The 27,988-nt window shown below is 45.0% G+C and overlaps 1 protein-coding gene across 6 annotated transcripts in view; it reads left to right on the top strand.

Annotated features, from left to right (window-relative positions):
- Positions 1 to 22,858, top strand: part of LOC133345236 (dual specificity calcium/calmodulin-dependent 3',5'-cyclic nucleotide phosphodiesterase 1A-like) — a 158,297-nt gene extending 135,439 nt beyond the window's left edge. For 5 of the 6 annotated variants that reach the window (XM_061555818.1, XM_061555820.1, XM_061555823.1 and 2 more), the window contains 10 exons: positions 232 to 332; positions 2,232 to 2,357; positions 3,832 to 3,933; positions 5,597 to 5,717; positions 10,739 to 10,820; positions 15,595 to 15,718; positions 16,932 to 17,140; positions 18,236 to 18,685; positions 20,580 to 20,662; positions 21,480 to 22,858. In XM_061555818.1, coding sequence (XP_061411802.1) covers positions 232 to 332; positions 2,232 to 2,357; positions 3,832 to 3,933; positions 5,597 to 5,717; positions 10,739 to 10,820; positions 15,595 to 15,718; positions 16,932 to 17,140; positions 18,236 to 18,685; positions 20,580 to 20,632 — 1,368 coding nt within the window. In that variant the 3' untranslated portion in view covers positions 20,633 to 20,662; positions 21,480 to 22,858. The remainder of the gene's footprint in view (positions 1 to 231; positions 333 to 2,231; positions 2,358 to 3,831; positions 3,934 to 5,596; positions 5,718 to 10,738; positions 10,821 to 15,594; positions 15,719 to 16,931; positions 17,141 to 18,235; positions 18,686 to 20,579; positions 20,663 to 21,479) is intronic. The other variant, XM_061555819.1, reaches the window with a different exon arrangement.
- The last annotated feature ends 5,130 nt before the right edge of the window (positions 22,859 to 27,988 follow it).

Here is a 27,988-nt window from a genome sequence, read left to right as displayed (position 1 = left end):
GTATTTTGCCATTATACATTTCCACATGGTGATAAGCCACTTCGTTTAGCTATCATTTGTCGCCAGGTCGCTTCTGAACAAGAGCTAATATAGCTCAGTGTGCCTTACTTGGTAAAAATAAGTTTTTAGTTTATCATCATCACCACCACCACCACCACCATCCGTGTCCGCCGTGTCCCCTTGATCCCTTGTACCCCAACCTCCTGTGTCTTTGTGCCACCCCTCGAACAGCACTGGCTGAGTGAGCTGGAGACGCTTGCTGTCATCTTCGCCGCGGCCATTCACGATCTGGAGCACACGGGCACCACCAACAACTTCCACATCCAGACGCGGTGCGAGCCTGAAGTGCACACCGCTCACCGAATCTGCTCACCGCCGCTCACCGAAGCTGCTTACTGCCGCTTGCCGAATAATCTGCTCACTGAAACTGCTCACCGCTCACTCAATCTGCTCACCACTCACCTAAACTGCTAACCGCGATGCGCGTGCACACCACGGTGGCAGCAATCAGCCAGTTACTCCTTCCATACGACCCCAGCGATTAATCAGCCTTCACGTGTTGTCGCTACATGCGGTTATTTTATTTATATACGGTGTATTTAATTTCTAAAGTAATTTGTGAACATATCAAATGTGTCATTCGTCCAGTTAGTTAAAGCCAAAGAAATTGCATTGCGGATTTTTGTTTTTGCCCTCGATATTGGTATGTCTATAAAAGGCAAATTGCAGATTACAAGACACCTACTCTTAGGTTCTTTTGGTAAAGTCATGTAGATAGGAAAATAGATACATAATAGATCACGACGTTTCGATCGCAACAACAAGCAATCGTACTCAGGTGAAAGAGAGAAACATGCCTCTGTGACGAGGCATTATATAGAGGGGGAGGGGGGGAGGCCGTAAAGGGGGCGAGAGGGTGGGGATAAAATTAGTATAATTATTGTTATTAATACCATGGGCATAATGTTCCTACTGTTCATCTGGTTAACTGGAACATAACTATATTCTTTGGGTCTTTCGATAAAGTCACGTAGATAGGTTCATTTTCTTTGAACCTATCTACATGACTTTACCGAAAGACCCAAAGAATATGAATTCCTGCAGTCACGAAAGCTTTAAGTCAAGATGGAACAAAACTCTACTCGTCTATGGTACATTTGACTGAGCAGCTACCAATATAATTTGGAATTTAACAATCTCACCTTACTCTAAAGAATTTGCTTGATTTAGATGGTAATCATAGTCTTGACGGTGAAGACATTTTAACTAAACGATGCTTTAACAGTGGCATTATTCATTTTCCATATTATGTTTTTCTTTCAAAACAATATAACATCTTTCGATTTAAAGCTTTCGTGACCGCAGGGATTCATATTCTTGGTTCTTTCGGTAAAGTCACGTAGAAGGGAAATAATAAAATAATAACAAAAAAAACGTGACTTCACCGAGAGAACCAAGAAAAAGGTTACATCTCTATGTCAGTCTCACGAAATGCTTCGTGTGACATTTTCATTCTAATTATCTGCACGTCTCTGGTTTCACGCACGCACGTGTGTCCGTACGCCCGTGTCCGCATGGACTCGTGCGTTTGCGTGCCTGCGTGTCCATGCACTTCTGTGGCTGTGTGTCCCAAGTGCTCTTGACCCTGTGTCCATGGAATCATGCATATGACCGTGTGCTCACAATCCCACAGATTTTCCCATTTAATCTTGTGTCCACATACTCACGTGCCTATGTATCCACGTGCCCATGTGATCATGCACTCGTGCGCGAACCAACACACTCATCTTCCCATGTACTCACATGGCCACAAACTCATGTTCCCATGTACTCATGTGCCTTCGTGTCCGTATGCCTATGTGGTGGGGAGCGGTAGTGTAGCAGTTAGTGCGCTGCTCTGTGAACCCGGTGACCCGAGTTGGATTCCCGCTCACGGCCAACACCGGTGGCGATTATCTGAACCGGTGCTGGGCCTTTCCTAGGTCGACTCAGCCTCAAATGAGTACCTGGTGCGGTGTGTAAACATCGCCACTGGGGAGACAAATGCATCTAGGCGTGGTGTTGGACACCCATCCCATCCTGTGCTGTGCCGGCCTTCACAGGTGCTCGCGAATAGCACTTGCCCCGATGCCTATGTACTATAGTCATGTGCCCTTGGACTCACGATCCGTACGTAGCGCTCAGTGTCCCCATGTATTCGTGCGCTCATGTTGTCGTGTGCCCGGATGCAGCTCGGACGTGGCTCTGCTGTACAACGACCGCGCGGTGCTGGAGAACCATCACGTGAGCGCCGCCTACCGCCTCATGCAGGACGACGACATGAACATCTTCATCAACCTCAGCAAGGACGACTGGAGGTTGGGGTGCCACTGTGACGAGATATTAACTACCTCTCCTGCTATACAGTTGGTCGTAGGTTTGATGCCGGCCCTGACGCCTGTATATTTTGAGTTTGCGTCTCTATCTCTCTCTCTCCCCGTGGTCACGAGGATTTTTCAGTCCTCCGGTTTTTTCCCTCCACATTTAAAACCAATGTGCATTTTACTATTTGGCTGCTGCTATAGATTTCCGCGTGATAAGCCACTACGTTGAGCTATCATTTGTGGCCAAGTTGCGTCTGCAAAATAGATAAATAGTTCAATGGGCCTTACCTGTTAAATAAAAAATTGTTACATTTTATAGTTTATAGAGTCCACACACTGATCCGCTCGTAGCAAACTCCTGCAGCAAAGTGTCCTGTGCTATGGAGCAGTGCAGCAATCAGGTTGATAGAGACTTTTATGAGGGGCCTTAAGTGCAAACACATCTCAATATGCTTGCCAACTTACAGCGCCATCTTATCAGACCACCACAGCACCGCCACCGAACCAACCCGCACCACCACGACCTCAAAACGCCATCCCACACCGCCACCACCACCAATACCCCACATCGTCACCGTAGGGACGGATCTTGGATCCATTAATTCCTTGGAGCTCCGTCCCCAGATGCCTGGGCCTCACATTCGGTTTTGATGGAGCGAGCGAGGCATCCGCTTGTTCATTTCTCAATCGGCGTGGCATTCGCGCGACAATAGGCTGTGATGTTCCTTTGCAGAGTCCGGTTACCTTGGGCGACTAAAATGTGTGCCTGTCGTGTGGTGTGTCAACAGCTCTGTGGTGAACGTGCTGCATTGGGAATGCCCAGAGGGTTGGCCCTTCCACACCCACCTCATAACCAAAGCTTTGTCCCACTCACCAAATATATATTCCCATGGCTACTGAAGTTACATTGGGAAATTCTATTTTACAAATAATACGTATAATAATACAATAATACATATGCATTCCTATGATTCCATCACTATTATTTTCAATCTCATCGTGCCTGCTCAAGATTCAATGCACTGCCGCCTAAAGGATTCCTTCGTGTCAGATGTGGGGGTTGTTTGACCGTACTTCACCACGCTGGTCAATGCGGGTTGAGGGGGAGGTGTGGAGACTGGTTGAGATATCATCGATGTTAGCCTTAACCTGGAATTGAACTCTGGAGCCCAGTTTCATAGACCACTTTGATCACAACTGTGCCACCGTTTCGTCCTATGATGCCCAATTGGTTATCACATTACTTATTTACCATCTCACTGCATGCGTCCCGCGCCGGTGACCCTTTGTCTGCGGGCTTTTCGATGTATACAGAAATAAAAAACGACCAGAGTTGAGCCAATCCCACCTCAAGTGACATTCATAGATGCTCGCAAACAGCACTTGTGCCATGCTTGTGAGTGAGAACGAAGATTGAAGTATGTGTCCTCGCGTGTTTAACGCACGTGTCGTCTGTGCTGCTGTACAGAGAGCTGCGTGCGCTGGTCGTCGAGATGGTTCTGGCGACGGACATGTCGTGTCACTTTCAACAGATCAAGACCATGAAGAGCGCCCTGCAACAGCCTGAAAGGTTATGCACACATGCATGCCAATGTGTGTGTGTGTGCGTGAGTGTGTGCGTCTGTGACGAGCATTAGTGTAGTGGTTAGAGCGCTGCGCTACGAACCCGGCGACCTTGAGTTCAATTTCCGTTCACGGCCACCAACACCAGTGATGATTACTTGAACCAGTCCTGGGCCTCCCCGATGTCGATTGAGTCTCAAATGAGTACCTGGTGCAGTGTGTGTAAACATCGCCACTAGGGGGGGCAAAGGCGGCCGGCATGGCGCTGGCTACCAGGGCTGAACGATTTGGGGAAATATCTAATTGCGATTTTTCTGACAGATATTGCGATTTGATTTGAGATGAAAACAAAATGCAAGCTTCAGTTCAATAATCACTGTGTAATAGATTTAAAACATGTGATTGAGCATTACCACATAATACCATGAAATATGAACTGCTCAAAATAGTCTAATGCAAGGATGATAACTTAAAAGATATGAATTGCTTTCAACATGTTTTATTATAATGTTTCAAGAACAATCAAACATAGAACAATTATTAAGTTAAATAAATTAAGTTATAATACAAAATTAAAAAAATCTAATAAAAAGTAATAAGACTTTTCAAATCGCAAAAATTTGCAGCCTTTGCGATTTGCTAATCGCATTGTTTCAAATTGCGATTTCGATTTGAAATCGATTAATTGTTCAGCTCAACTGGCTACCCATCCCCTCGTGTGCCGTGCCGGCCTCCATAGGTGCTCGCTAACAGCACTTGCACCAACAGTCTGTTAAGGTTATAAGGGGGATCTTTGTCTTGTGTGCATTGTGTGTGTGTGCTAGGGGCGCAGCCAATGTGGGTGTCATAGGTTTCCAGACCGCCCCCCCCCCACCAGATGCTTTGAAATGTTGCGAAGAGAGACCCAAAAAGATTTAGACAAAATCATGTTATTTTTGAGTCCCAGTTTTTTTTCCCTTCAACAAGGAGATTGTGGCGATGACGGAATCTGTCAATGCACAGTACAGTAGTGCGCAGATAGTCGCCTCAGTACTGAGTAGCCAGTAGTTGCGTCGATTTGGTTTGTTGCTTGATAATAATATTGGTTTTGGAAAGCCAATACAGTTGGCTGATAGACAAAAAGTTTCATTTATATGTGGGTGACAGGGAACCCGAGTTCTGTAATATATGCTTTTAACATAATCTTACAAGTTCAATTTTGTTGAACGTGTTGATTAGTTTTTGTCAGAGTATAGCGCGGACGACAGTGATTCACGACGGGATTTGCAAACGAACGGATCACAGCACAGCTCCAATCTAATATACTTTTAGTTCTTTCGGTAAAGTCACGTAGGTAAAAAATCAAATTAAAATTAATAAAAAATAAAATAAAAATCACGACGTTTCGGAGGCAACACAAGTCTCCGTCATCAGGTGTGATCGTCACAGCCAGATTTGCTGCATCATTTTTTACCCACGTGACTTTACCGAAACAACTAAGAGTATGAATCCTTGCAGTCACGAAAGCTTCAAATCTAGAATCCAATCTAATAGTCAATCACCACCGGGAGGAACCCTTCGCTGGTCGCACACCGCCAACTCCCAGAGCGTGTGGCCGCGTTCGTGACGCGTGCATGCACGTGCGCTCTGCCTGTCCCCCCCTCTCCCACCTTCCCCCACCACCACCACAGCATTGACAAGTCGAAGGCGATGTCGCTGCTCCTGCACGCTGGCGACATCAGCCACCCCACCAAGGAGTGGCCCCTGCACCAGCGCTGGACCGAGGCCCTCATGGAGGAGTTCTTCAGGCAGGTCCGTCTCACTGGCGTTCGTTTGCTGTGAAACGTCTCGCGCTTCGCCGTCGCCGTGATAGCCACAAGCGAAGTGTGCGAACTGGGAGGGAAATGGTCACGACAACGAAAGGAAGCCATTGCCGCCCGTGACGAATCTTCGTCGGTGGAAATCAGCCTGAACATTTTGGGAGGTCGCTCCTTTTTTTCGGCGCCCACCTGCCGTTTGGAATTTCTCTCTGCCCGGTTGTCTACACTGCTTATTACCTCCCCGCTGTCAGTCCAGACTCGGCATCTTCAGTCCCTTCTCTGCCTCAGAATAGTTATTTCCAACAGCACTCTATAATTTTCCCCACCTCTTTGCCCTTCAACCTCCATTCACAATCGTCACCCCCTCCTGTTCTTCGCCTGGTTGCATACCTTGTAGATGTTGTTGCCTCAGCCGTTGCACACTGTAGGACAACTCAGCTTCGGTGTAGTTTTCTCTGCTCACTGGTGCACACCTTTGTGTTTTCGTTTGACTATTTCTCTATAGTTCATATGTACTACTCATTTTTTATGCGATCATCCTGTGCAGCAAAGTGAGATAATTTAATGTAGGGATGCTTTGTTAATTCATATTCTTTTCATACATTTTATTAGGCAGTTGTTGATTAAAAATACGTGATACTTGGCACCTGAAGTTCATTAACTTCAAACGCCATGAAAAAGAATAATTTTTGGATGCATGGTGTCACTTTCCTAATGTCCGTATCCAGTCACCTCACGACAGCCGCCACAATTCCACCAAGACCACTTTTGTAAATATTTGGGTGTTTTCTCTTGAAGCAGATGCTTGCATGCCCGCTGACTCACACGCATTTTGCGAACCCTATTGCTCCCGTGATGGCTTAGTCACTGGGAACAAATCGTTTCATTTTCGTGAGGTCATGAGTTCAAAGCCCAGTCAGAGAATGAGAACAATGCATCGTCCACATCAGAGTGGGTAACAATGGAGCACAACCTGTGTAGCATTGCTCGTCAATAATTCACCGGTGTTTTTGTTTTATCGTCTGGATTTATGTACGTATGCTGAACTTCTTTCGCACCGTACGAAGCCAACCGTGTTTTATCGGAGGACGAATGACTACTTTGTAGTCTGTGGTGAATTGGTGCATTCAACAATTTAAGATGTTTGCAAGGAGTGGCTCGATCAGAGAGCATGGAAGGAAATTGGGATATGCCTTGCATGGGCACTGCACAGGTTAACTTTGTGAGCGTTAACATTTTCCAGCTCCTCGGCTCAAGCCAAGGTCATTGGAATTGCCGGCACATTGCTGTAATGTGACAGAAAGCTCACTTCTCTGCAACCACTGTCAGCTTGCTACCCCATTGCTGCATACGCGCTGCCCACGCCCCCTGCGTATTACTCTTGTCGTGCTGAGCGCACGTTGTTCAAACCACGGGGTATTCAGGAACAAGCAAAGGGCCAGACGTGCACCTCATAATCCCAAGAGGAACTCGCGGTGCAATTTCACTGGTGTGTGATTGTGCTCGATTGCTATATGCCATTTAGGCGCCTCCAGTAGGGGGATGCAGATACGGTGAAATGTTGGACTGAGCAAGTTGGCAACGTTGTCCTTTTACCGGACATATCTGAAAAAGAGATTCGTAGCTCATCGGATTCCTCCAGTCGAAATAAAGTTTGTGATTTGGAAGTGTCTGTGTTTAACATAAAAGTTCTAAATTACATATCAGGTCTTGTGAACTATGCCCATCCATGTTAAGTGCCACCATACAATGTGAAAGCAAATTCTGTAGCTGCATGTGGAAATGTCATTGATGCACAAAGACAAAGATGCCCCGTATAGCCTTAATAGTCTATTGGGGCAAGTGCTGTTCGCGAGCACCTATGAAGGCCAGCGCGGCACACGAGGTGGTGGGTGTCCAGCACCACGCCCGACCGCCTTTGCCCCCCTAGTGGCGATGTTTACACACCGCACCAGGTCCTCATTTTGAGACTGATTCGACCTTGGGGAGGCCCATGACCGGTTCAGATAATCGTCATTGGTGTAAATGTCCACGTGATATGCCACTTTGCAATGTAATAATTTGTGGCCAAGTTGCTTCTGAAAAAAGTGGGTCGCACCTGGTAAAATATAAAATAGTTTAGATAGTTTTTAATATTTTTTGTCTACCCAGTGCTGATAATCAAATTTAAAATTCCACTCGCCCACTGGGTGTTGTGCAAAGCCAGCATTGTAGTGCCCTGTGCCTGCCACTGCACCAAAGCTTGCTATACTTTTCAACCCAAGCACATCAACCTGGAGCCTCGCATACATATCAGCGATCTCAGCAGCATGGAAATAGAGACATCAAGCTCGTGGTGTCAATGTCTCCCGTGAGCCAATTACGGATACAAAACAGACATAGCAAGCGTCTCAGCCGCTCACCGTATGTCACCGATCGATGACCACGGTTGGCTACGTACGGTGCAAAAGAAGTTCCACATACATACAGAAGAGTGTACGAGTGGTGTGAGCGATGTTTATTGATGTGATCGCATGAGGACATTCTCAAGCAGGAATATGGCCCAGCAGGAAAATTGTCGAGACGTTATTATACTTCGATTTAAAGCTTCCGTGACTGCAGGGATTCATATTCTTGGATCTTTCGGTAAAGTCACGTATAGGTAAATAATAAAATAATAAAAATTGAACATTATAAAATTCTCACGACGTTTCGGCCACAACACAAGCAGCCATCCTCAGGTGAAGAACAGAGCTGTCATTAAGACGCTGTCTTTCTGACAACTCTGTTCTTCACCTGAGGACGGCTACTTGTGTTGTGGTCGAAACGTCGTGAGAATTGTATTATGTTTTATTTTTATTATTTTATTATTTCCCTTCTACGTGACTTTACCGAAAGATCCAAGAATACGTTATTATACATTCGCTAAGAAAATTATTTAAATCGCTGTAAAGTGAATGCAGCCTATGAACAAATCACCCAGAATGTGCCCCATCTCATCAGACGTTGGAAACCAAGCCGGGTTGAGTTTGGAGAGTGTTTATATGGGTGATGGAGATGACTGCTGGGTGGGTCTCGTTCACAGCTGAATATCGGAACGCCCATGCGGCTCAGCCTTCATTTTATTTAGAGAGGCATAGCGCTGTTGTTTAATAAAAAAAAAAACATTGTACTCACTGCAGAGAACTGTCGCGACACGACCGCACTCTCTCCGATAGCTGGCGCCAAACCATACCACACAACCTCTCGCGTGGCCTAGTGGGAGCCTAGGTACCGATAAAGTTCTTTCATTGGACTTTTTCTTCCGGTACGTCTTCGGAAGAAAATCGGAAGAAAAACTGATGATATACACGTAATTCTAGATTTGAAGCTTTACGTGACTGCAAGGATTCATACTCTTTGTTTTTTTCGGTAAAGTCAACAATCAAATAAAACAAAATAAATAATTTATTTGTTTTTATTTATTTTATTTTTTACCTACGTGACTTTACCGAAAAAACAAAGAGTATGGATATGCACGTACCTCAGCGGAATGGGAAAGGGTTACGTTACTCTAGGCTGCTGCTGCTGCTGCTGCTGCTCCTACTGCTGTTGGGGGCTACTTGGTGAACAGCAGAGAGTAGTGCAGTAAAACCCATTGCCGAACTATAGTTTCTATCTATGCTACCCACCTTCACCAAGCCAGACTGACCAGAATGATGAAAGTATGGTAAAATAACGCCCACAATATGCAAAGTGTGAGTAGGCCGTAATCCAGCAGTGAAAAAAAAATCCTGTGCATGTAAACGTACAATGTGAATGCAGTTTTGTGTGGACCATAATTTCCAATGTTTATTGATTTTCATAATAAGTATTAATAAATTAATATCATAATATCGATCCTCCTGGGCTAGATAATTCATGAAAAGGGATCTAGACAATGGTCTCAAGCATGGAAACAACTCCATGCAGCTGTGCATTGATGGCTGCTGAGTTTACAACGGACATATGGTCCCTTCCTACCTCGCAGGGGAGACCTGTGGAGGCATCTCAGGTCGTGACGGGGGGGGGGAGGGAGTGACCGCCGTGTACTTATACGCGTCCGTGAATGGCGAGGTTAATGGGTGTCAGCTCGAGGCAACGGGAGACAAGTGGCGTTGTTGTTGTTGTTCGGACAGAATCGATACGCGGTGGCTCGTCCGTCAGCGTCGCAACTATGCCACATGTCACCACGAAGCCAAGCGTGGGATCGCTCTCCCCGGTCCGAAATTCATAACGGGTTACAAACCACAACTTCAACAACAAGAAAAGGCATTTTTAAGATCGGAGGGGGTTTCCTGCCGAGTTGAATTGTCTAATCTCGGTCGAACTTCTGTCCGTTAGAATTTTTCAATCGCAATTTTTTGTTTTTTACGCTCGGCGAATTGAAGGAGCACGTTGAGACGTCTGCAGAATATTTATGAACGCGTTCCGCCGTGAGTACCGATAGCCAGGAGTGGTGCAGCCGTTGTGGTTGGGTGATGTAATCACAAACAACGCACAGACAAGGGTCTCACGTACACAAAGTTAAAGAACATCAAGGCTCGTTTATTCATCACACCTTTTTTGGATCGGGTGATTTTAAACAGCTTGTACTTAAATCATTTCCTTTTGAGCATTTCTGAGCCAGTTTCGACTTTTTGACGCCGATCAGCAGAGTATCACCTGATTGTGATAGTATAACTTATTTTTGCATTCTGATTAAAGAGACCATCTTTTCATTCGGTTGTGTTTCATCATGCTTGTGTTTAGTTTGTTGTCCTTCCCCCGCACCTCGGATTTTCACGGTTGGCTACGTACGGTGTGAAATAATTCCGACATACATACATAATCAGCTGTGCCGGTGAAGTTGCATTGACAAGCGGGCGTTGTGCAGTTCGCTCGCTGGCCGTGGTGCTGAATCACTGTAGCGTTGTTCAGCATTACCAGGTGTGGCAGCGCCCCCTCGTGGCGATTATGTAAAATGTGCATAGACGTTGAGTTGTCGGCCTTCTGTTTTTGCCGTGGTCTGGGCAGGGTGACCGTGAAGCGAAGCTGGGCCTCCCGTTTTCGCCCCTGTGCGACCGAAACTCTACGATGGTCGCCCAGTCACAGATCGGTGAGTCTTCACTCGCCCTCGTCACCCACTCTCGCACCTCCAATTAGCACCGTTGGCCACTTACGGTGCGAAAGAAGTTCAACGTACATACACACATGTGTAATGAGATAGTGACATCTGCTGATTGGTAAAGGGTAGCACGTGCACAGGCACCATGATAAGCATTATTCAATCCGACTTAAAGCGTTCGTGACTGCAGGAATTAATATTCTTTTGGTTCTTTCGGTAACGTCACGTAGATAGAAAATTATAAAAAGGTAAAAAAAACTACGACGTTTCGATCGCAACACAACTGATCATCCTCAGGTGAAACAAATACAGCAGGCGGACTGCTGAGAGAAATATTGCGAGAGAGCTACCGCAGCCTTTGGCGGATCTCCGGCAAAGCTCCACCGCCCTCCTCGGCACGCCGTCAGCCAGCGGCGAGACAGGGAGCGGACGGGCGGAACCAGCCGTGTGATCAACCGTGTGCATAGTCTGTAGAACGTGACATCTGAGTGTGCGCCAATAACGTTGGCTTGTGCCGTGCCGTACATGGGATCAAGAAGAGCACCCTCTTCACGACGTGTCGTGGAAGTGGCTCATTACACATGCATTCACTCTCGCAGCACCCTTGAGTCACACACCTTTCAAATGAACCACCTACAAGACGCGCCTTTCCATCTGTATGTACTATGTTGAACGTATTTCGCACCGTACGTAGCCAGCTGTGTTAATCGGAGGTGCGGGAGAAGGACAGCAAGCTAAATACAAAAGCAGCTACGAAGACATTAGTTTTCAATTTAGATTAAAAGTGCATAGCTCCAGTGGCTTCCTAATATCGGAACGAAGAGCGTTCCAAGTGGCTGCAGGAGTGTATCTGAAAGTGTGCGATGCAGTGACAATCTTTGTCCGATGGGGAGCGAATATCAGTTGTGCATGGCAACTCCTGTGTTCCCGGCTGTAAGTTCATATACTTGTGATAAGTTCAAGAAGATATCTTAGGTTAACTCTTTTCCGTTTCATATTCTTGGTTCCTTCGGTAAAGTCACGTAGAAGGAAAATAATAAAATAATATAAATATAAAACAATAACAACAATTATATAAGTGTTTACTCTTTGAAGTCCAAGTCGTGTTCTTGTCTAAATGGTGCATAACGGTATTGTACTCTTTCAAATTCAGGTCTGTATCTTAGTGGTGTACAATCCTGCTTCGAATGTAATAAGAAAAGTAAATTAGTTGAGATAAATGGATGTTAAAGATGTTCAGCCACGCGAGTGCCAAGCAGAGCTGTGAATTATAACCCCCGAATTGTACAATCCGTGTTTCTCCAGCTTCCTCTCACTTAAATGAATATTGGTTAAAAAAATATACGAATGTTCTGTCGTCCAATCCATACTTCTAATTGACCGTAGCGTGTAGTCGCAGCAGTAAACCTTAGTGCTATTTTTTTTATCAGTGATGACACACCCTTCATTAAGCCCTGCCACTCGGGCTGCTGTTGTTGTTCGTGGATATTTTTTATTTCCCCTCATCCGTTCTGTGATCGACGCTTCGTACCACACTCGTGTTCAGTTATAAAAAAAAACAGTCTTGACAATCACTAATAAATCATACCGATCATTTAAATCAATCACAAAAATCCGTTTGAATCATTATTTAATCACTGATCGAAAATCGCTTTTACATGAACAAAGTGAAACTGGTTTCGAACAACTGATATGATTCACGGATTTAAATTTTACCAGACGAGAACCCAGGAAGACAACAAGTCCCATTTGCAAGGGTGCCCTGGATCAACGAGTTCACAAAACACTGCAGATTCAACCAAAACACAAAGAGCTAAGAGTTGGACAAGAGACTTTGCTACTCATCGGCAATACATACCAAATTGTCAAAGCAAGCAAACATATGCAAGCCACGCCCACACAATTCACGGTAAAAAAAAGCTGTCGATCACATTCCACTTGCAATTACAAAGTTAATACTGTAGTTAAAAAAAATAGTTTGATATGAAAAATACCAATTGAGAGAGGATAGACTATATGACTTATCACCGTCATCATCAGGCAAGATCATTCCAGTTCCGGTTGAAGGCCTCCCTAAGTTGGCACCATAATTTCACGGTCCTGCGATCTCGCGATCCACACAACACCTGGGCCTTCTCTCAGCCGTGTTCTATGCCTTGGCTACTGGTGGTGAAAACGTTAGTCTCGACACGAGCAGGGCTGGTCAGTGGTCAAGACGTTAGTCTAGACCACTGACCAGCCCTGCTCGTGTACTGCCCGAGACCACTTACGTTTCTTAACTGCATGGCTTATTCATGTAGAACCAGGTGAACACTATTTCTTCCTAAAACATTTGCAGATTGTAGCCCAGCGCAATTTGGTGCTGTAATTAATTTTCACTTTACATTTCAGTCAAAGCGGCCACACTCAATTATTTTATTTAATCAATGTAAACAGGGCAAGCCACTTTATGGAGAAAAAGGAAATCTGCGTCCTATCTCCCCTTTCCAGTATCTGCTCATGACCAAATCAAACCCTGCAATTGAATTGTTGAACGTTTTAGATTGCCATTCGTATTAACGTATTGACGTTGAGCGTGACCCCCGTCGCTAAAGAATGCATGGCAGGGTGAGAGAAGGGTGGGGGAGGGATCCTTGCATTGACGTCCACAGCATTCCTGCTATGCAATTAGTTCCGATTAGAGCGCTGCACAATACACAGTCTTTCAGTATCAATGCGCGTCGTTTCATTTTTTCACGGCTCAAACCCCTAACGCTACTTGTATTAAAATAGTTACAAGCTAATTATATCGCTTGACCATTTCACAAACATTAACCCATGCCCTTAGCGTGCTATGCTGATTCCTTTAAGGCTGCAAGGTGGCCAGGGGATATCAGTATTTTACGTTGCCGCTCGTATGCGTGGTTGTTTTTTCGGTACCCCAGATTCCTTAACGTGAGAGCCCAGTGTTAGAAACATATACAGTATATATATTCTATCCTTACAGACATTTTCACAGTGGGTGACAGTTAATTTCACTAAAACAAACTGGGGACATGTGATAACTATTCATCATCCTATGAGTGTATTTGAAAAAAAAAACAATATCCAAACGAATGAGTTACATTAAAATCCAGTAGCTCGGTATCCAAACCATTCCACCTCCACAAATACAGAGCCTCCTTGCTCACCAACCCACACATCGACAAAATCCTGCATTTCAAAATTCACCAACAGAGGGCAGCCGAGGTATCTAAACGACATGGCGCCCTTCCTTGGCCAATGCTCTTCTTCCACATAAGCTGTTTGTCACTTGTGCTGCACTGACACCGGTCCATTTAATTAAAGTGAGAGGGGTTCTCATAGCCACATCCATTCTACGCTTCCAGCCCTGAAACGCTCTGCCCGTCTTGTCGAAGCAAATCCAGGGCAGAGGCGTAGCTGGGGGGGGGGCAGGGGGGTACATATGTCCCCGGGCGCCAAGGTAAAGGGGCGCCAAAATGAGGCTTACAACGTGACATTATAAATTATTGCGGCGGGCACGGCAGCCTGAAACTACTGCACAAATCTACACCTCAACCTAAAAGTTTATATATCCCGCCACACACAGCCTACATGTCATGTAATTACATTTTGGTATGTGATTAAACGGGGGGGGCGCCAATTTTATAGTTCGTCCCCGGGCGCAAAATATCCTAGCTACGCCACTGATCCAGGGGTAGTGGCGAGATGGCAGATGGGAGGGAAGCATTTGGCATAGGTTTGCCGTGTGGCTCCAGGTCAGGGTTTTCCAGCCAAGGGCTCTATTCAGGCTCTCAGGACGGCAGGTCGAGTGACAGCTCAGCACCCACCGGTGCATTAGAGATGGCCTGCGCTTTCATACCGTGCTCTGTTTAATTTGCCTGCGCGTGTCGCACGCAATTACGAAACCGTGACTTGATTCCACTCCTGCACGGGAGCCACAGCAATTTGCTAGTATTAGGGGCTGTTTGGGCACAGTGTTGTTATTGTAGAACGCTGGAACAGGTTATACAACACTGCATAATGGAACACTACTCTTATAAACCTTCCATTATAGGAAAAGCAACATTCAGTGTCTAGTCATGAGGCATCGCTACCTAAACGAGAAGTGCAACAAAAAATGCACAGCGCCATTATCCAATTAACTGTACATGTGCATGAATGCGGCACTGTGCTTCACGATAATGTTGATCAATTATTTTTGAATACATAGTTTCTCATATCAGCTCGTGCTAACACTCTGAGTGATGGTAGTGGCTTAAGGATTAAAATACCAATGGTGGGCTCAATGTGGATAGGATTTTTTGTTTGTATCATTGCTGTTTTTATCACCTCCGCATCCTGCACCGTAAAAATAGCCTCATCCCGCAAAGCTTCCAGTGGTCTGTTAAATCTGTTATAGGAGCTTCCTGCTTCTATATTTGGGAAGCTAGTTGTTGAGCATTTTTTTTTTTGCGTGAGAAAAGTTGGTCACATGTGTGCACCATCCAGTAACGTTTGTCTAGTTGACATGGGCCCTTGTGAAAGGTAATTAAACGGGGTCCCCCCCCCCCCATTCAATTCCCCTCACCCCTCTTCGTAGCCCATAGCATGGGCCCCTTTTGGCCTACATGCCACGATGCAGTTGCACCGCCTGTGCACTCGATAGCCACGCCACTTGGCGCCATCACACATCCTGCGATCCATTCCGTCCGTTGACCTTTTCTCATGAAAATACGTCCGAGTCTCTGCTCCTCTGTGCCTCCATTCCTTCCCTCGGTGCCAGGATTCATGGACTTCATTGTGGAGCCCACGTTCTCCGTGCTCACCGACATGGCCGAGAAGGTGGTGGTGCCCCTGGCCGAGGAAGCAGCCAGGGCCGGCACACCAGGGGTGCCACGCCGCGGCAGGTATTCTAAACTAAACGAAAGCAATTTTTTTTATTTTACCCGGTAAGGCCCCACTGAGCTATATTGGCTGTTTTCCAGAAGCGACCTGGCCACAAGTGGTAGCTCAATGAAGTGGTTTTATCGTCACGTGGAAATTTATAGCAGACGAATACTCTGAACGCGTGTTTATTTTAATTGTGGAGGGATCACCGCACGCCCACCACACAACTTAAAATAATTACACTAATTGACGGTTGGAACAAATATTGCTTCTCGTGAATATATGTAGCCCCGGACTATGGTTCAGGTCCCTTTGTTACAAAAAGAAGAAGGGGTGCAGATATTTGAAAGGTTAACCAATATTCTGGAGTATTTGGGAACCATTTTTCCATGATATTGGTTCTCATAAGTGATGAATATTTGTATCTAGGGCCAACAAATATTTGCTAGGAACATATTCTCTTGACACGTGTACAATAAAAAAACCAAAGAGACTATTCAATTGTTTCAACTTAAGAGCCAAAAAGTAGGACAGAATGTGACCAATAGGAAAATCCACGTTTTTCTTTTTTTCCAAATCCAAGTTTGTTTCTTGACAGGGCATGACCTGATGCAGACAGCAGGCAGGAGGTGTAACTGGGTGATTGGTTCTCATTGCTCACGAGAGACAGCTATTGACAGATGGCTGAATTGCAATATATAAATTGACAATCATCATACATTTGGTTTAATAAAAGCTGTTTGTTTCTATCGTTGTCATACTCATCATTTTCATGAGCATGTTCTAACCACTGCTGGATGAAAGCTTACGCACGTCATCGCCAACCCGCATTGTCCTGTGATGCCACAATCCATCTCGCTCCTGCAAATAAGCCGATCTTACCGTGCTATCTATACAATCGTCATCCTTCTGGGAGTGTTTTCCTGCTTTGGCTGCCATTCTGTCACCAGTCTCACTGATCGGCCATCATCATTTTCGAGCAATTTATCCTACCCAAGCCCTCTTCTTAACCGTCAACACGACGTCTCGAATGTGCGTTCATTGCCTGATCCATGCGCGTGTTCCTCTTCATAACTCTCGGCGCAATCTTTGGCGTGCACCTGTCCTACGCTTCTTTGGGCCGCTTTATAGCTCTCATTGCACTTTTCTCTGGCGGTCTCTTTTGTTTCTGCACTGATGGGCGGTCATTACGCACGTGCGCTTCCCTGCACCCTGACGCGCCGCCCGGTGAAGTGCGCCCCGCTCTCCACACAGCGCGGCAACCGTGGAGTGGCACCGCGGCAAGCGCGCGGCAAGCGACGGCTCCGTCACCTCCATCTGCACCGTCGACCTCCTCCAGTTCCGCGCGCTGTGGCAGAATTGCCTCAGCAGCAACAAGGAGCGCTGGAAGGAGCAGGCGGCGGCGGCGGCTGCAACGGCTTTAACCGCGACCCCCACTGGAGGTTACTTGCTACCCAGACTAAACTAAACTATTAAACTGATTTTATTTTACTAGGTAAGGCCCAAGCATCAGTATCGGGATCGAACCCACGACCTCCTGTATACCAGGCGAGGGAGTTAACAACTCGCCACCAAAGCTAGTAACCAGACAGAGCCGCTATAGCCAGATATATTTTATTGTTGCAGAGGCCTGTTTAAGATTGTTTTCCAGAAATGTCCCAATTGTACTATCGGCATCATGTCATGAAACATGGCAGCCGCAACCCTTTGTGTTCGAGACGAGTTTACTAAAGTGGCTGTCACGAAGCTATCTCTAAGATCCTTTCAAGTAAACCGTGGTCCACCCAGTAGGAGGCAGCAGAATGTTAAATTCAATGTTTAATATTGTTCAGTTTACAGCAGTGGCACACGACGGTCCCCCAGTTGGTCCGCGGAGCTGTGAGGAAAACGCAGGTTGATCTGGACAATAATGGCAACGTTTATACCGTTTGTTTCAGTTGAACATGAATTAATATTTTACTTTTGATATTTAATTTAAAAAACGAAGTTAGATAACGTACCCCTGATTAAACTACCCTAACCCCCCCCCCCCACCCCTAAAAAAAATTGTAACAGCTACGTTTAAAAAAATATTAGTTTAAAAAATATTTTTAAAGAGAGAAGTGAATGCGTTTTGTAACCAGGGGTGGTCTGCGGAAATGTGGTCCACGAACTTTAAGCAAAGTTTGAGAAACACAACTGGCTTACACAAAGCCTCTTAGCGCTGTGCGTGTTCTATCCCGAACCACTCCCGATAACTTACAAACGAGCACTTGTGATTCGAAAGAGAACAGATAAAACAGGGGTGGGGAGGGGGGGGGAGTTTATATTGTGGTATTTGAACCAATATGTTTAAGTTTGGTAAAAAAAAAAAACGCGACTCGCATGACTTGGGGAGACCTTCAACCATCAGTGAATTGCCGGAGTTGTAAATAACAAATATCACAAATATACTCACTCCTGCACATGATGATGTAATGTGGACAAATAGCAACATTTCGTACGATGTCGTCATCATCATCATAACAATTTGACCTCATGAGCCGATGTTCCAACAGATGACAAGGAAGCTCCCATGCAGGAGGAAGAAACGACAGCAGTGCCGGCACACGAGCTGCGCAGGGAGCCGGATGACGGCAGGCGACAATCCACAGCTGCCCTGGAACAGATCGCCTCCGCCGATCATGCTGACGATGACGCCGATGATGTCAGTCATGGCAGCATGGGCGACCAAGATGAGGACCATAGCGTCGGCGGCGACGATGATCATAACGATGGTGGCAACGATGACGATGATGAGGCAGCGGAGAACACGGGAGAAGATCCCGGAGAGAGACTTGCAGACGAGGATGCAGGGTGGCGAGAGGGCGGGCACGCCGGGAGGGCGAATGACGTCGAGGTCACCGCCTCGTCGGACGTGTCCCTCCAGTCGGAGCCGTCGCTCACGTCCGAAGAGTCCGTGTTGTCCGATTCGAAGGACAAAGAGGACTCGACAATGCTGGAGACAGGTGTGTGTCGTTTTCCGTGGTTACCCTCATGGTTGTACTCACGTTCGTGCACCGCCCGCCCCCCTCCACTACCCACTCCCCATAGATGGTGCAGGGAAACAACTATTCTTCTTATTCTTGGTTCTTTCGGTAAAGTCACGTAGAAGGGAAACAATAAAATAACAAAAAATTATAAAACAATAAAATTCTCACGACGTTTCAACTGCAACACAAGCAATCATCATCAGGTGTGAAATCCACACCTGATGATGGATGATGGATTTCACACCTGATGATGATTGCTTGTGTTGCAGTCGAAACGTCGTGAGAATGTTATTGTTTTATATTTTTATTGTTTTATTGTTTCCCTTCTACGTGGCTTTACCGAAAGAACCAATAATATGAATCCCTGCAGTCACGAAAGCTTTAAATCAAAATTTAAATACTCTTCTGTTTCCTTAGGATTTTCATGAGAGTCTTCCAGGCACTTGATAGCCGTTTGGCTCTCTCTCTCTTGTGGAGTTGTTTTTGTATCTCAATATCATCCATCAACTGCACTTTCAGGTCTCAGGACTACAGGCTTGCTTCACCAGCACACAACCACCTGTGTGTGTGTGTGTAATACACATACGTTACGTCGGTTACACATTCCTGCGAAGGGAGCTGGTAGGAACGTTGGGTTGCTCGGTCAATGGCCAGGGTCAACGGCGGCGTGGTGTATTCCGCAAATATGCCCGACTGTGAGGGCGGGCACAAGCCGGCGTGAGTAGGTTAAACGTTGAGTTTTATAAGGGCACCACGGGGTGACCAGCCCCATCCCACCCAGCCCTAACCCTCCCATTTCCCACCCAGCAGCCCCTCCCCACCCTCCCCACCCAGCCCCTCCCCACCCAGCCCCTCCCCACCCTCTCCTCCCCACCCAGCCCCTCCCTCCCCACCCATCCCCTCCCTGTACGACGGACGGACACAATAATCCCCTGTAGGCTGGTGGAACCAGTGGGTTCCTACCAGTAATATTGTTTGCGTGCATAAGTCTCAGTGCATAAATACTACAGAGCACCATGATTTAACATGGATCTCAAGGTTTCCTTGTGAGTATGGGTGTATCCAGGGCTTTATTTCAGCCGGGTATGTCTGGGTCGACAACCCAACATGTATTTCTGTGCCTGGCACACTGCATCTCGTATTCCTCTCACTATATCTGTGACTAGTCGCATTCCAATTGCAGTCTTCTAGCGATCAGGAAAACTTTCGTTAAGAAATTTGTTTCTGGGTGTAGTTATGGATTTAGCCATCTATTAAAATGTGTTTGTTTTGCTCTCAGTCTGTGAATGCAATTCCAGGAGTAAGACTCAATTATTTTGTTGTTTGTACATGTTTTATTCATGGGCTCACGTGAGCCCTGCAGCCAGTGGCGATGTTGCAATGCGCCACAGTGGTTCTTTTTATTTTACCAAGAACCTGAATTAAATCGTGCATTTTCATGGCAACAGGAGGCGGGGGCGGATTTGTTACAGACTTATTTTTGAGCATTGCACAATCCGTGGGCCTCTGCCCACATCACTCAGAATGTGCCCGATCTCTTAGTAGCTAAGCAGATTTGAGCCCGGTTAATGCTCGGATGGATGACAGGCTGCTGTAGTTGCATGCATGCTGGGCAGTGGAGGGCAGTGCAGCAACATCGATTGTTGCACTGTGCATCTATGCTCCATGCCTTCACCCACCCATACTGACCATCGTAGTAAAGATATGGTCACATACACATGTGCACACCAAATGAGCCCCCACCTGCTCAACCTCCCTCAAATGCCGCCTCCATTTCGCTTTGCAGCTCCCTGCTCAGGGAGCCACCAGGTGAGTACTGTGCACTGTGCTAATGGTGCCGGGTATGTTATGCTGCTTGTTCTGCATACAGGTGAGGCTTCGGTAAGAACCGGTGTGGAAGAAAACGTCTTGTTGGACCATTGACGCCACCACCACCATCATCGCCATACTCAGGTGTGGCTAAAGAAGTGGTGCAGTAGGTTAGAATTGTTGACATAGGCCCTGGTACAAGATGTGTCCCCCCTATGTCCAATCGCTGTCTCTTGTCGCCTCACGTGCACCCGTCTGCCCAACGGTGTGTGCCCGAGGCTCCTCGGGTGTCACATGAGCGGGTTAACCTACACGCCCACCAATCACAGCCACCCGACTGTAGAATTTTGACATTGCCGCCCCCACCCCTGCAACCTGGTAAGCGCCATCTTGGAAATGCTTAATGTTGATGCCTCCTGCACATAAAGCCAATACTGCCAGGCACCCACCTCCCCCCCAAACCAACAACCAGCACTCTCTCTTATTGGGCAGAGCCTGGGCCCCGACGCCTCATGTGTCCCAGTGCAGTTGCACTTTTTGCAGGTTTGATAGCAGCATCACTGGCAGGATGAATGATTCCATGATTCCCTGATGGCCAAGTTGGCCCATGTAGGACCCCCACCATATAAACTTCTCTTTGCACTCTCATTGGGATCGTGTTGCGTCAAACATCTTGAAATCTTTTGGCGTTATGGTTCAACAGTCAATGCGTTTTTCTTGCAATGCTTAATTAGATGCTTGTTATTGTTTTTAACATTGTAGATGTTTATTTTGTCATTTCGTTTTTCTGTCATCACATATTCTTGGGGGCGAATGCCCCAGAGATTGTTTTATTCTTCCACTTGCATCTGCTGGCATTGCGAGGTGTCTTCACTGTTCGCTGCACGTCTGCTAAGTGGGCATCGGCCGCTTTGTGCGTGATGTGGTTTTGTAATCTGTGCCAATGTTTTGTCTTTTGCAGGACTGACAGTGTGAAGAGTCAATTGTGAAGTTGCAAAAATAGTGAAACAAACAAGTGGGAAAGAGGGAGGAGAGGACGGGGGAAAGAGGCGAGCACAAGGGGGCTAAAGTCGTTTTGTTTCAGCAATGTATGGGCATGCTCACAGGTTGAATGTTTGTCATGACCATGGGCAAGCTCAGAAACAGCCTTTTCCACTCAAACTGGACAATCAAACCAATAAACCGGGAATCACACGTTACATAGCTCTGATCTGAGTCGCAGACCGATGTACAAAGAAATCCCTTTACCGTGGGTCAGTTTTTCGACAATATTTTTTGTTTAGCTTGTTACATTTGCAAATGTGTACGATGGCTGACATCTGTGCTGGAACATTGCCCACAATTGTAGCTGTAACCCTGTTGGTGTTCAAGCTGACACGGAGTTGAAGTTAACTGTCAACACTGAAATCATAAAGGACTAACATTAAACGTAACATGTATCAATTGGTCTGTTTTAAAAAAAAGTCGTGTCCGTGAAATGAATGAAAATGTCCACCATTATTTAATTTATTGCGAATTTGTTTATGGGTCTGATTTTCCACGAATCACATTTGGTAAAACAAAAATGGTCGGTCCCTTCAGTCTTATGCTCATGTGAAGGTAAAATGATATATGTACTGCAGGGTAACGCATGTGACTGAAAAATCATGTTTTATTGCAGAGAATGTCAACAGCATACGTGTGGTGTATTTAATTATTTAGAATGTTTTTAGTTTGTGAAGTAGAATAGTAAAACAATCATAAACACTACTTGCGAGGAGATGTTAAGGTTTGCAAAACCACTCCTCTTTACTCCGTTCATCCAAACTCCATCTAACATAAAAAAAAGAAAATATCTTGAATCACACACACACACATTGTAAATTGGCCTGTCATATTCCGGCTGCTGCATTAAGACTTTGCCTCTGAGCAGCACTCTAATAATTAAACAAATGCTGTTTCAGCACCGTTTGCATCATGGCTGCTTTGCGAGTGTTAACGTGTTGGTATTTGAAATACATTCTGGCCGGACAGCACGGAGGGCATTAGGATGTGGACTCGCAGTTCGTTATGCTGCTGCAGCAGCTCGTGGATTTGTTTACTAACATGAGTCGGGCACCATAGCGACGGTCGTTCTGACATCAAGAGGGAAAATCCACACGGGTTTCTGTGGCGTAAGGAAAAAAAAAAGAAGAGACATTTAGGGCTCGATTTAATAGTAAATGCTTTTGGTATAAATGACCACACACATAATCAAAAATACGGCGTGACTTCGTGTTCTGTTTTGTTAATGTTATTTCTTTGTACTTAATTATTGTTCATAAGTTGCTGTGCATAATAAACCAGAGGCACTCAGCAGTGCTGACTTTTGCAACATTTCCATTTGATTGTAGCGTTCGTGCAATTCGGTATAGCGGTAATTTAATCAAACGCATTTATTTCATACGAGTTCATGAAGCCTGTCTTCGCCAGGCAAAAGTTTTCAATATATATAATAGAGGTGATATGAATTTTTACAATTTTTATCTACGATCTGACATTAACAACTACTCAAAAAATGTGTATTTTTTCGCAAAAAAAACTAACATTGTCGACGATTTCATTAAATTTCTTATATTTAAAGACTTATCCATGGGAAATTACTTAATTTAAAGATTCCATTCTTTTTTATTCGAAAGAACAAAAACTAATTAAGTTAATACTGTATGAGGGGAAATTCTTATCGTTTACCGTTTTCGAACAATTCAGATTTGAACATGAGAAAATGCATATTTATTTCGTTCAAAATCGCTTGAATCTGAATAATTTACAAAACAATAAAAGATAGAACAATTGTTCTTGCTTTAATTTTTATTATTTGCTATTTAACGCTTTATCAAACGAAAAAGACCGCGATGTTATATTTTGAGCGGTTTCTGAATGACACTCACAAAATTTTTACGGGGCACAATATCGAGGTTTGGAGGCCTTAAAATGAAAAATCTCGGCTTTTATGATTCCCTGTTTGTGTCCTAAAAACTACATACGTACCAAATTTCAGCGTTCTACTTTGTCCGGAGGTATCCTAGAGGTTTTTGAGACATACAGATTAAGCTATTTATTTATATAGATAATGTTGAAATCCCACAGTTTTGTGCTGAAGGAAATATAGCATTAGGTCTACTGAAGAAACATTGTGCAGAGATGCCCTGCTGGTTTTCCTAGTAAAAATGTACTCCTGCATGTCTACCGTTGTGTGATGAATCAGCCCAGGTATTTTGAGATTTTACTTTTTAGCCACAGGTGCTTATATATGGATACAAGTCACCGCATAACGTTTCAGAGTTAAGTGTTTTTTTGTGTGCGCTTGTGTATGTGTGTGTGAGGAGCGGTAGTGCAGCGGTTATCGCGCTGCACTACTAACCTGGCGAACTGGGTTTGATTTCCGCTCACGGCCAACACCAATACTCTTAAAACCTCCACCGCAAACAATCGCCTTTCCCGTCTTCAAGAGCCTCGGTGGGCTCGCTCCTGCCTCGCTCCTCCTTCTCAACTCCCTCTGATTGCCTCCACGCAGTCTCCGCTCCAACAAACAAGGCGATCTGTCGAAGCCCTCAGCCAACTTTTGTTCGGTGGGAGTTGCACATTCCTCTCTGCTACCTCTATAGTCTGGAAATCCCTTCCCCCCAGCCGTCAGTGTTTTTAGCTCACATTGCCGACTCGCATCCAGGCCTAAGACATTCCTCGTAATCATCTGCGTGTGACTGCTGACTGCATCTTTTTTTAAACAATTTGATAAACAGTTTCTATCGAGCATCGTGAAATGCTGTCACACCTTTCTCACGCTAGCTGCGCGACATTACAGTTAAGGCATTACACATTTTGTACTTTATTCATGCTTCAAATTAACAACCTTTCATTTTTCAGTGGGCGCCCAGTACTCTGTTTAATTGGCTCAGTGATTTTTGTTCATCTTTACATGCTATTCTATTCCATTGTTACCGAAAGACCCAAAAAGTATTTTGAATTGTATTATTTTATTATGTTTTATTTTTATTATTTGATCATCTCCCTGCTACGTGACTTTACCGAAAGAACCAAGAATATAGAGAGTCCACAGTTAAAATCTTCAACTCTCGATCACTTAAAAATTCCAAACACTAGATTTTACAATCTGAATTGATATTTAAACTGGAGCAATTCAGTCAAGAGAGTTGAAGATTTTAACTGTGGACTATCTATATTCTTGGTTCTTTCGGTAAAGTCACGTAGAAGGGAAATAATAAAATAATAATAATATAACACTTTTTTCAAATTTTATTGCTGTGGATTTCACACCTGATTATGATTGCTTGTGTTGCAATCGAAACGTCGTGAGAATTTTTTATCGTGTTATATTTTTTTATTTTATTATCTCCCTTCTACGTGACTTTACCGAAAGAAACAAGAAGATGAATCCCTGCAGTCACGAAAACTTTAAATCGAAAAGTATTTTTAGAATTTATTTTGCGCCCTTTCCGAATGGCAATTAGCATCAGAAAGTGGGTGCCTGGCAGCCTGTGCTGTGGACTGCACGGGGCTCAAACGGCCGCGTAGGCAAGCGTGGCTCATAATCATGCCGATAAAAAAAACTCGAGTCACAAATTGTGCAGGCGAGCATCTGCAAATGCCGGCTCTCCAATGTGCATTCATGCTGTACCGCGTGTATCGTTCAGCACGATGTCCGACGTTTTTGCTCCGCGTGCTGGGAGCTTCTTCAGGAACCGAATGGAGCAGCTTACTTTTAATTTCATGGAGAGTGGGTGAAAAATGTCGGGCATGCAAAACGACGCATCCGTCCGCACAACCGCACAAACACCCACGCAGTAGCTTCCGTGGATCGGTTTCGGAACTGCGGGAGTCTGCTTAGCTTTTGTCAAATCCATTGACTGAGACTTGGAGAATCCAGACAAGAAAACAATTCCACTGTTATTTGGGCCCGGTTATCAGTTATAAAAAAATAATTTCAAAATATGTGTTATGGAAAGGATTGGTTTTAAGACAATTGTTACTACATAATGTCATTTGGTACCTCTTGTCCACTTACCCCTTATGGAATTGTCTAATTGTTAACTTTTTCACGAGGAATTTGCAAGGCCAAATTAACTCCTTTACCTAGTATAACTCTCTCGCCTGCTATACAGGAGGTCATGGCTTAGATCCCGACCCTGACGCCTGCTGTATATTAGGAGTTTGTGTGTCTCTCTCCGTGCTCGAGTGGATTTTTCTCTAGGTCCTCCGGTTTCTCCCTCCACATTTAGAATCAACATGTGGTTAGAGTATTTGGCTGCTATCAACTTCCACACGATGAGCCGCTTCATTGGGCTATCATTTTTCGCCAGGTCGCTTCTGAAAAAGAGCTAAATAGCTCAGTGGGCCTTACCTGATAAAATTAAAATAGTTTCTTGTTTTGGTTTAGATATACATGAGAAAATGTTATTCAGAAAAAAATACATTGCATATTTCTTGAGTCACGTAGCATCCATTAAATCTTTCAAGAAATTTTCATTTTGAGAATGAAATTTTTTTTTTTGTGCTCACTGCTGCATTTTCTATGGGAACGTGTTACGGTAATCCTCACTTTTTCTCCAATAAATGTCAACTTAAATACTAGACAAAAAAAGTTGCTCACATTGATGGGCGATCTAAAAATGAGTTTGGCTGGGGATGTGTGACGAGATCTATTTGCAGTCACCAAATCATCTGCGGCCATTTAACGAAGTGAAATCGGACATCGCCGACTCAACATTTCGTCGCATCAAGACAGAACTCCTTTCCCGTGCAATTGTTGTCTCGTGCTGAGCTAATCTGCGTCGCTCACCAGTTGAAAAAGGGGGTTCTCGGCCAATGTGTTAGCTGAGTATAATGTCTGTAATCGCCTAGTGCGATTTCTGCGAGAAAACTTGGAGGCAGAGGAAGGACGAACGGAGGACAGAAAAAGGTGGAGGACACTTGGCGGTGCCGGTAAGAATGATTGAACAAAGGATGTATGGCGTTCGAGGCCATTATAGATAAGTGCTGTGAACCAACTCATCCATGCCACACGAAACTTTGGAGTGCCAAAATTGCATGACATTTTATTTCTTCTCTGAGTGCCTCGGAGACCAGAGCACTGAACTGACAGTGCCAAAATGCCGGGTTCAACTCTGAGCAGCCACCCCAGGACTCTTGTAAGTTGATGGTCCCAGCCAGGTAAACTCGTGGCTGCACACAAAAACCTATCGTATAACATTTGGTTTTGCACTTAACATTGTATTTCTGAAAAATGCAAAATATCAGTTTGGCTGGCTTGGAATGTACATTACTCTTCATTAGTGTAGTTGGGAATGCCATGTCTCTTAATATGCATACGAGATCAATTGAGGGGATCTCAGAAGCAGTTTTGTCATAGCTACTTCTGCAGACCATACCCTAACTGCTCTGGGAGTACTGAATGGATTCATACACTCACAGCATAACACTATCAAAATAAAATTGTGCACAAAGGAATAGTAATAAGAAATGTCTTGTTGCATGTAGAACACGTGCCTTGAACAATGACCATGAAATGCATTCAATACAATTTATGCAAATGGTACGACCGTGTTACATTACTCACGATGTGGACAAAAGTACAAAGTGCATCGGTAACAAAAACATGAATACGAGAGGGAGTAATGGAGGGAAGCAAAGTAAAACAACATTGAGTTGAATCGTGACTCCACATCGAGGCAATTCACAAAATCGCCGGGGGGTAAATCGTTCCATGCTCCGTAATTGGGCGAGCAGCAACGGAGGCACGGCGCGAAGGACGTTTGGGTCGTGCCGTGCGGTGTCTCTTCACAATCATAATCAGAATGTGTAGACTGCAGGAGGAATCCTATGGGCTATGAAGTTGAGCAAGTTACAACAGCAAATTATACAAAAGGAGTGCAACATAGAGAAAATGGTAGGCGAGTTACTAAATATCACTAAGAACTAAAATCATTATATGAGTCTAATTTATCAAGATTGGGCAAGGCAGCAAAAACAACAACACAATCCTAGACCATCCAAAGATACCATCTCACAGTAGTAGTCCCTCAATAAAATGGCACATTAATATGGAATTGTCGACACGACACACGGCTAACGATCAAAGTTTGCAAATCACATTTGCAAATGTAACCGTCGTATGCAGCACGAGTCTTCTGCTTTCATCATATTTTTTAAAGGAAGATTTACGATGCTAATGGAGGAAACAAAGGTTGTTTCCAAAACGTTGCACGTGGTCACCTCCTCGTGCGGTGCCTTCTCCATCACCTGTGCCATCAGGCGCGGGAGGGAGGGGGTGGACGCTTGGAGACCGCAACTCCTGTGCTGTGATCTTCAATTTTCTTTTCAAGATCCAATATTTTCACGACAGGTTTGAAAGAGTGCAAGCGACTGTTTAGGTCCATATTACCAGATACTGTAGACATATGGAGCCCCTTTGAGAGAAAGGCCATCTTTTCT

Source organism: Lethenteron reissneri, chromosome 21 (genome assembly GCF_015708825.2).
Source record: "Lethenteron reissneri isolate LAM-NWPU_2019-01 chromosome 21, ASM1570882v1, whole genome shotgun sequence".
Lineage (NCBI taxonomy): Eukaryota > Metazoa > Chordata > Hyperoartia > Petromyzontiformes > Petromyzontidae > Lethenteron > Lethenteron reissneri.
Note: the sequence above shows the minus strand (reverse complement) of the source record. Positions and strands in the feature narration are given on the sequence as shown.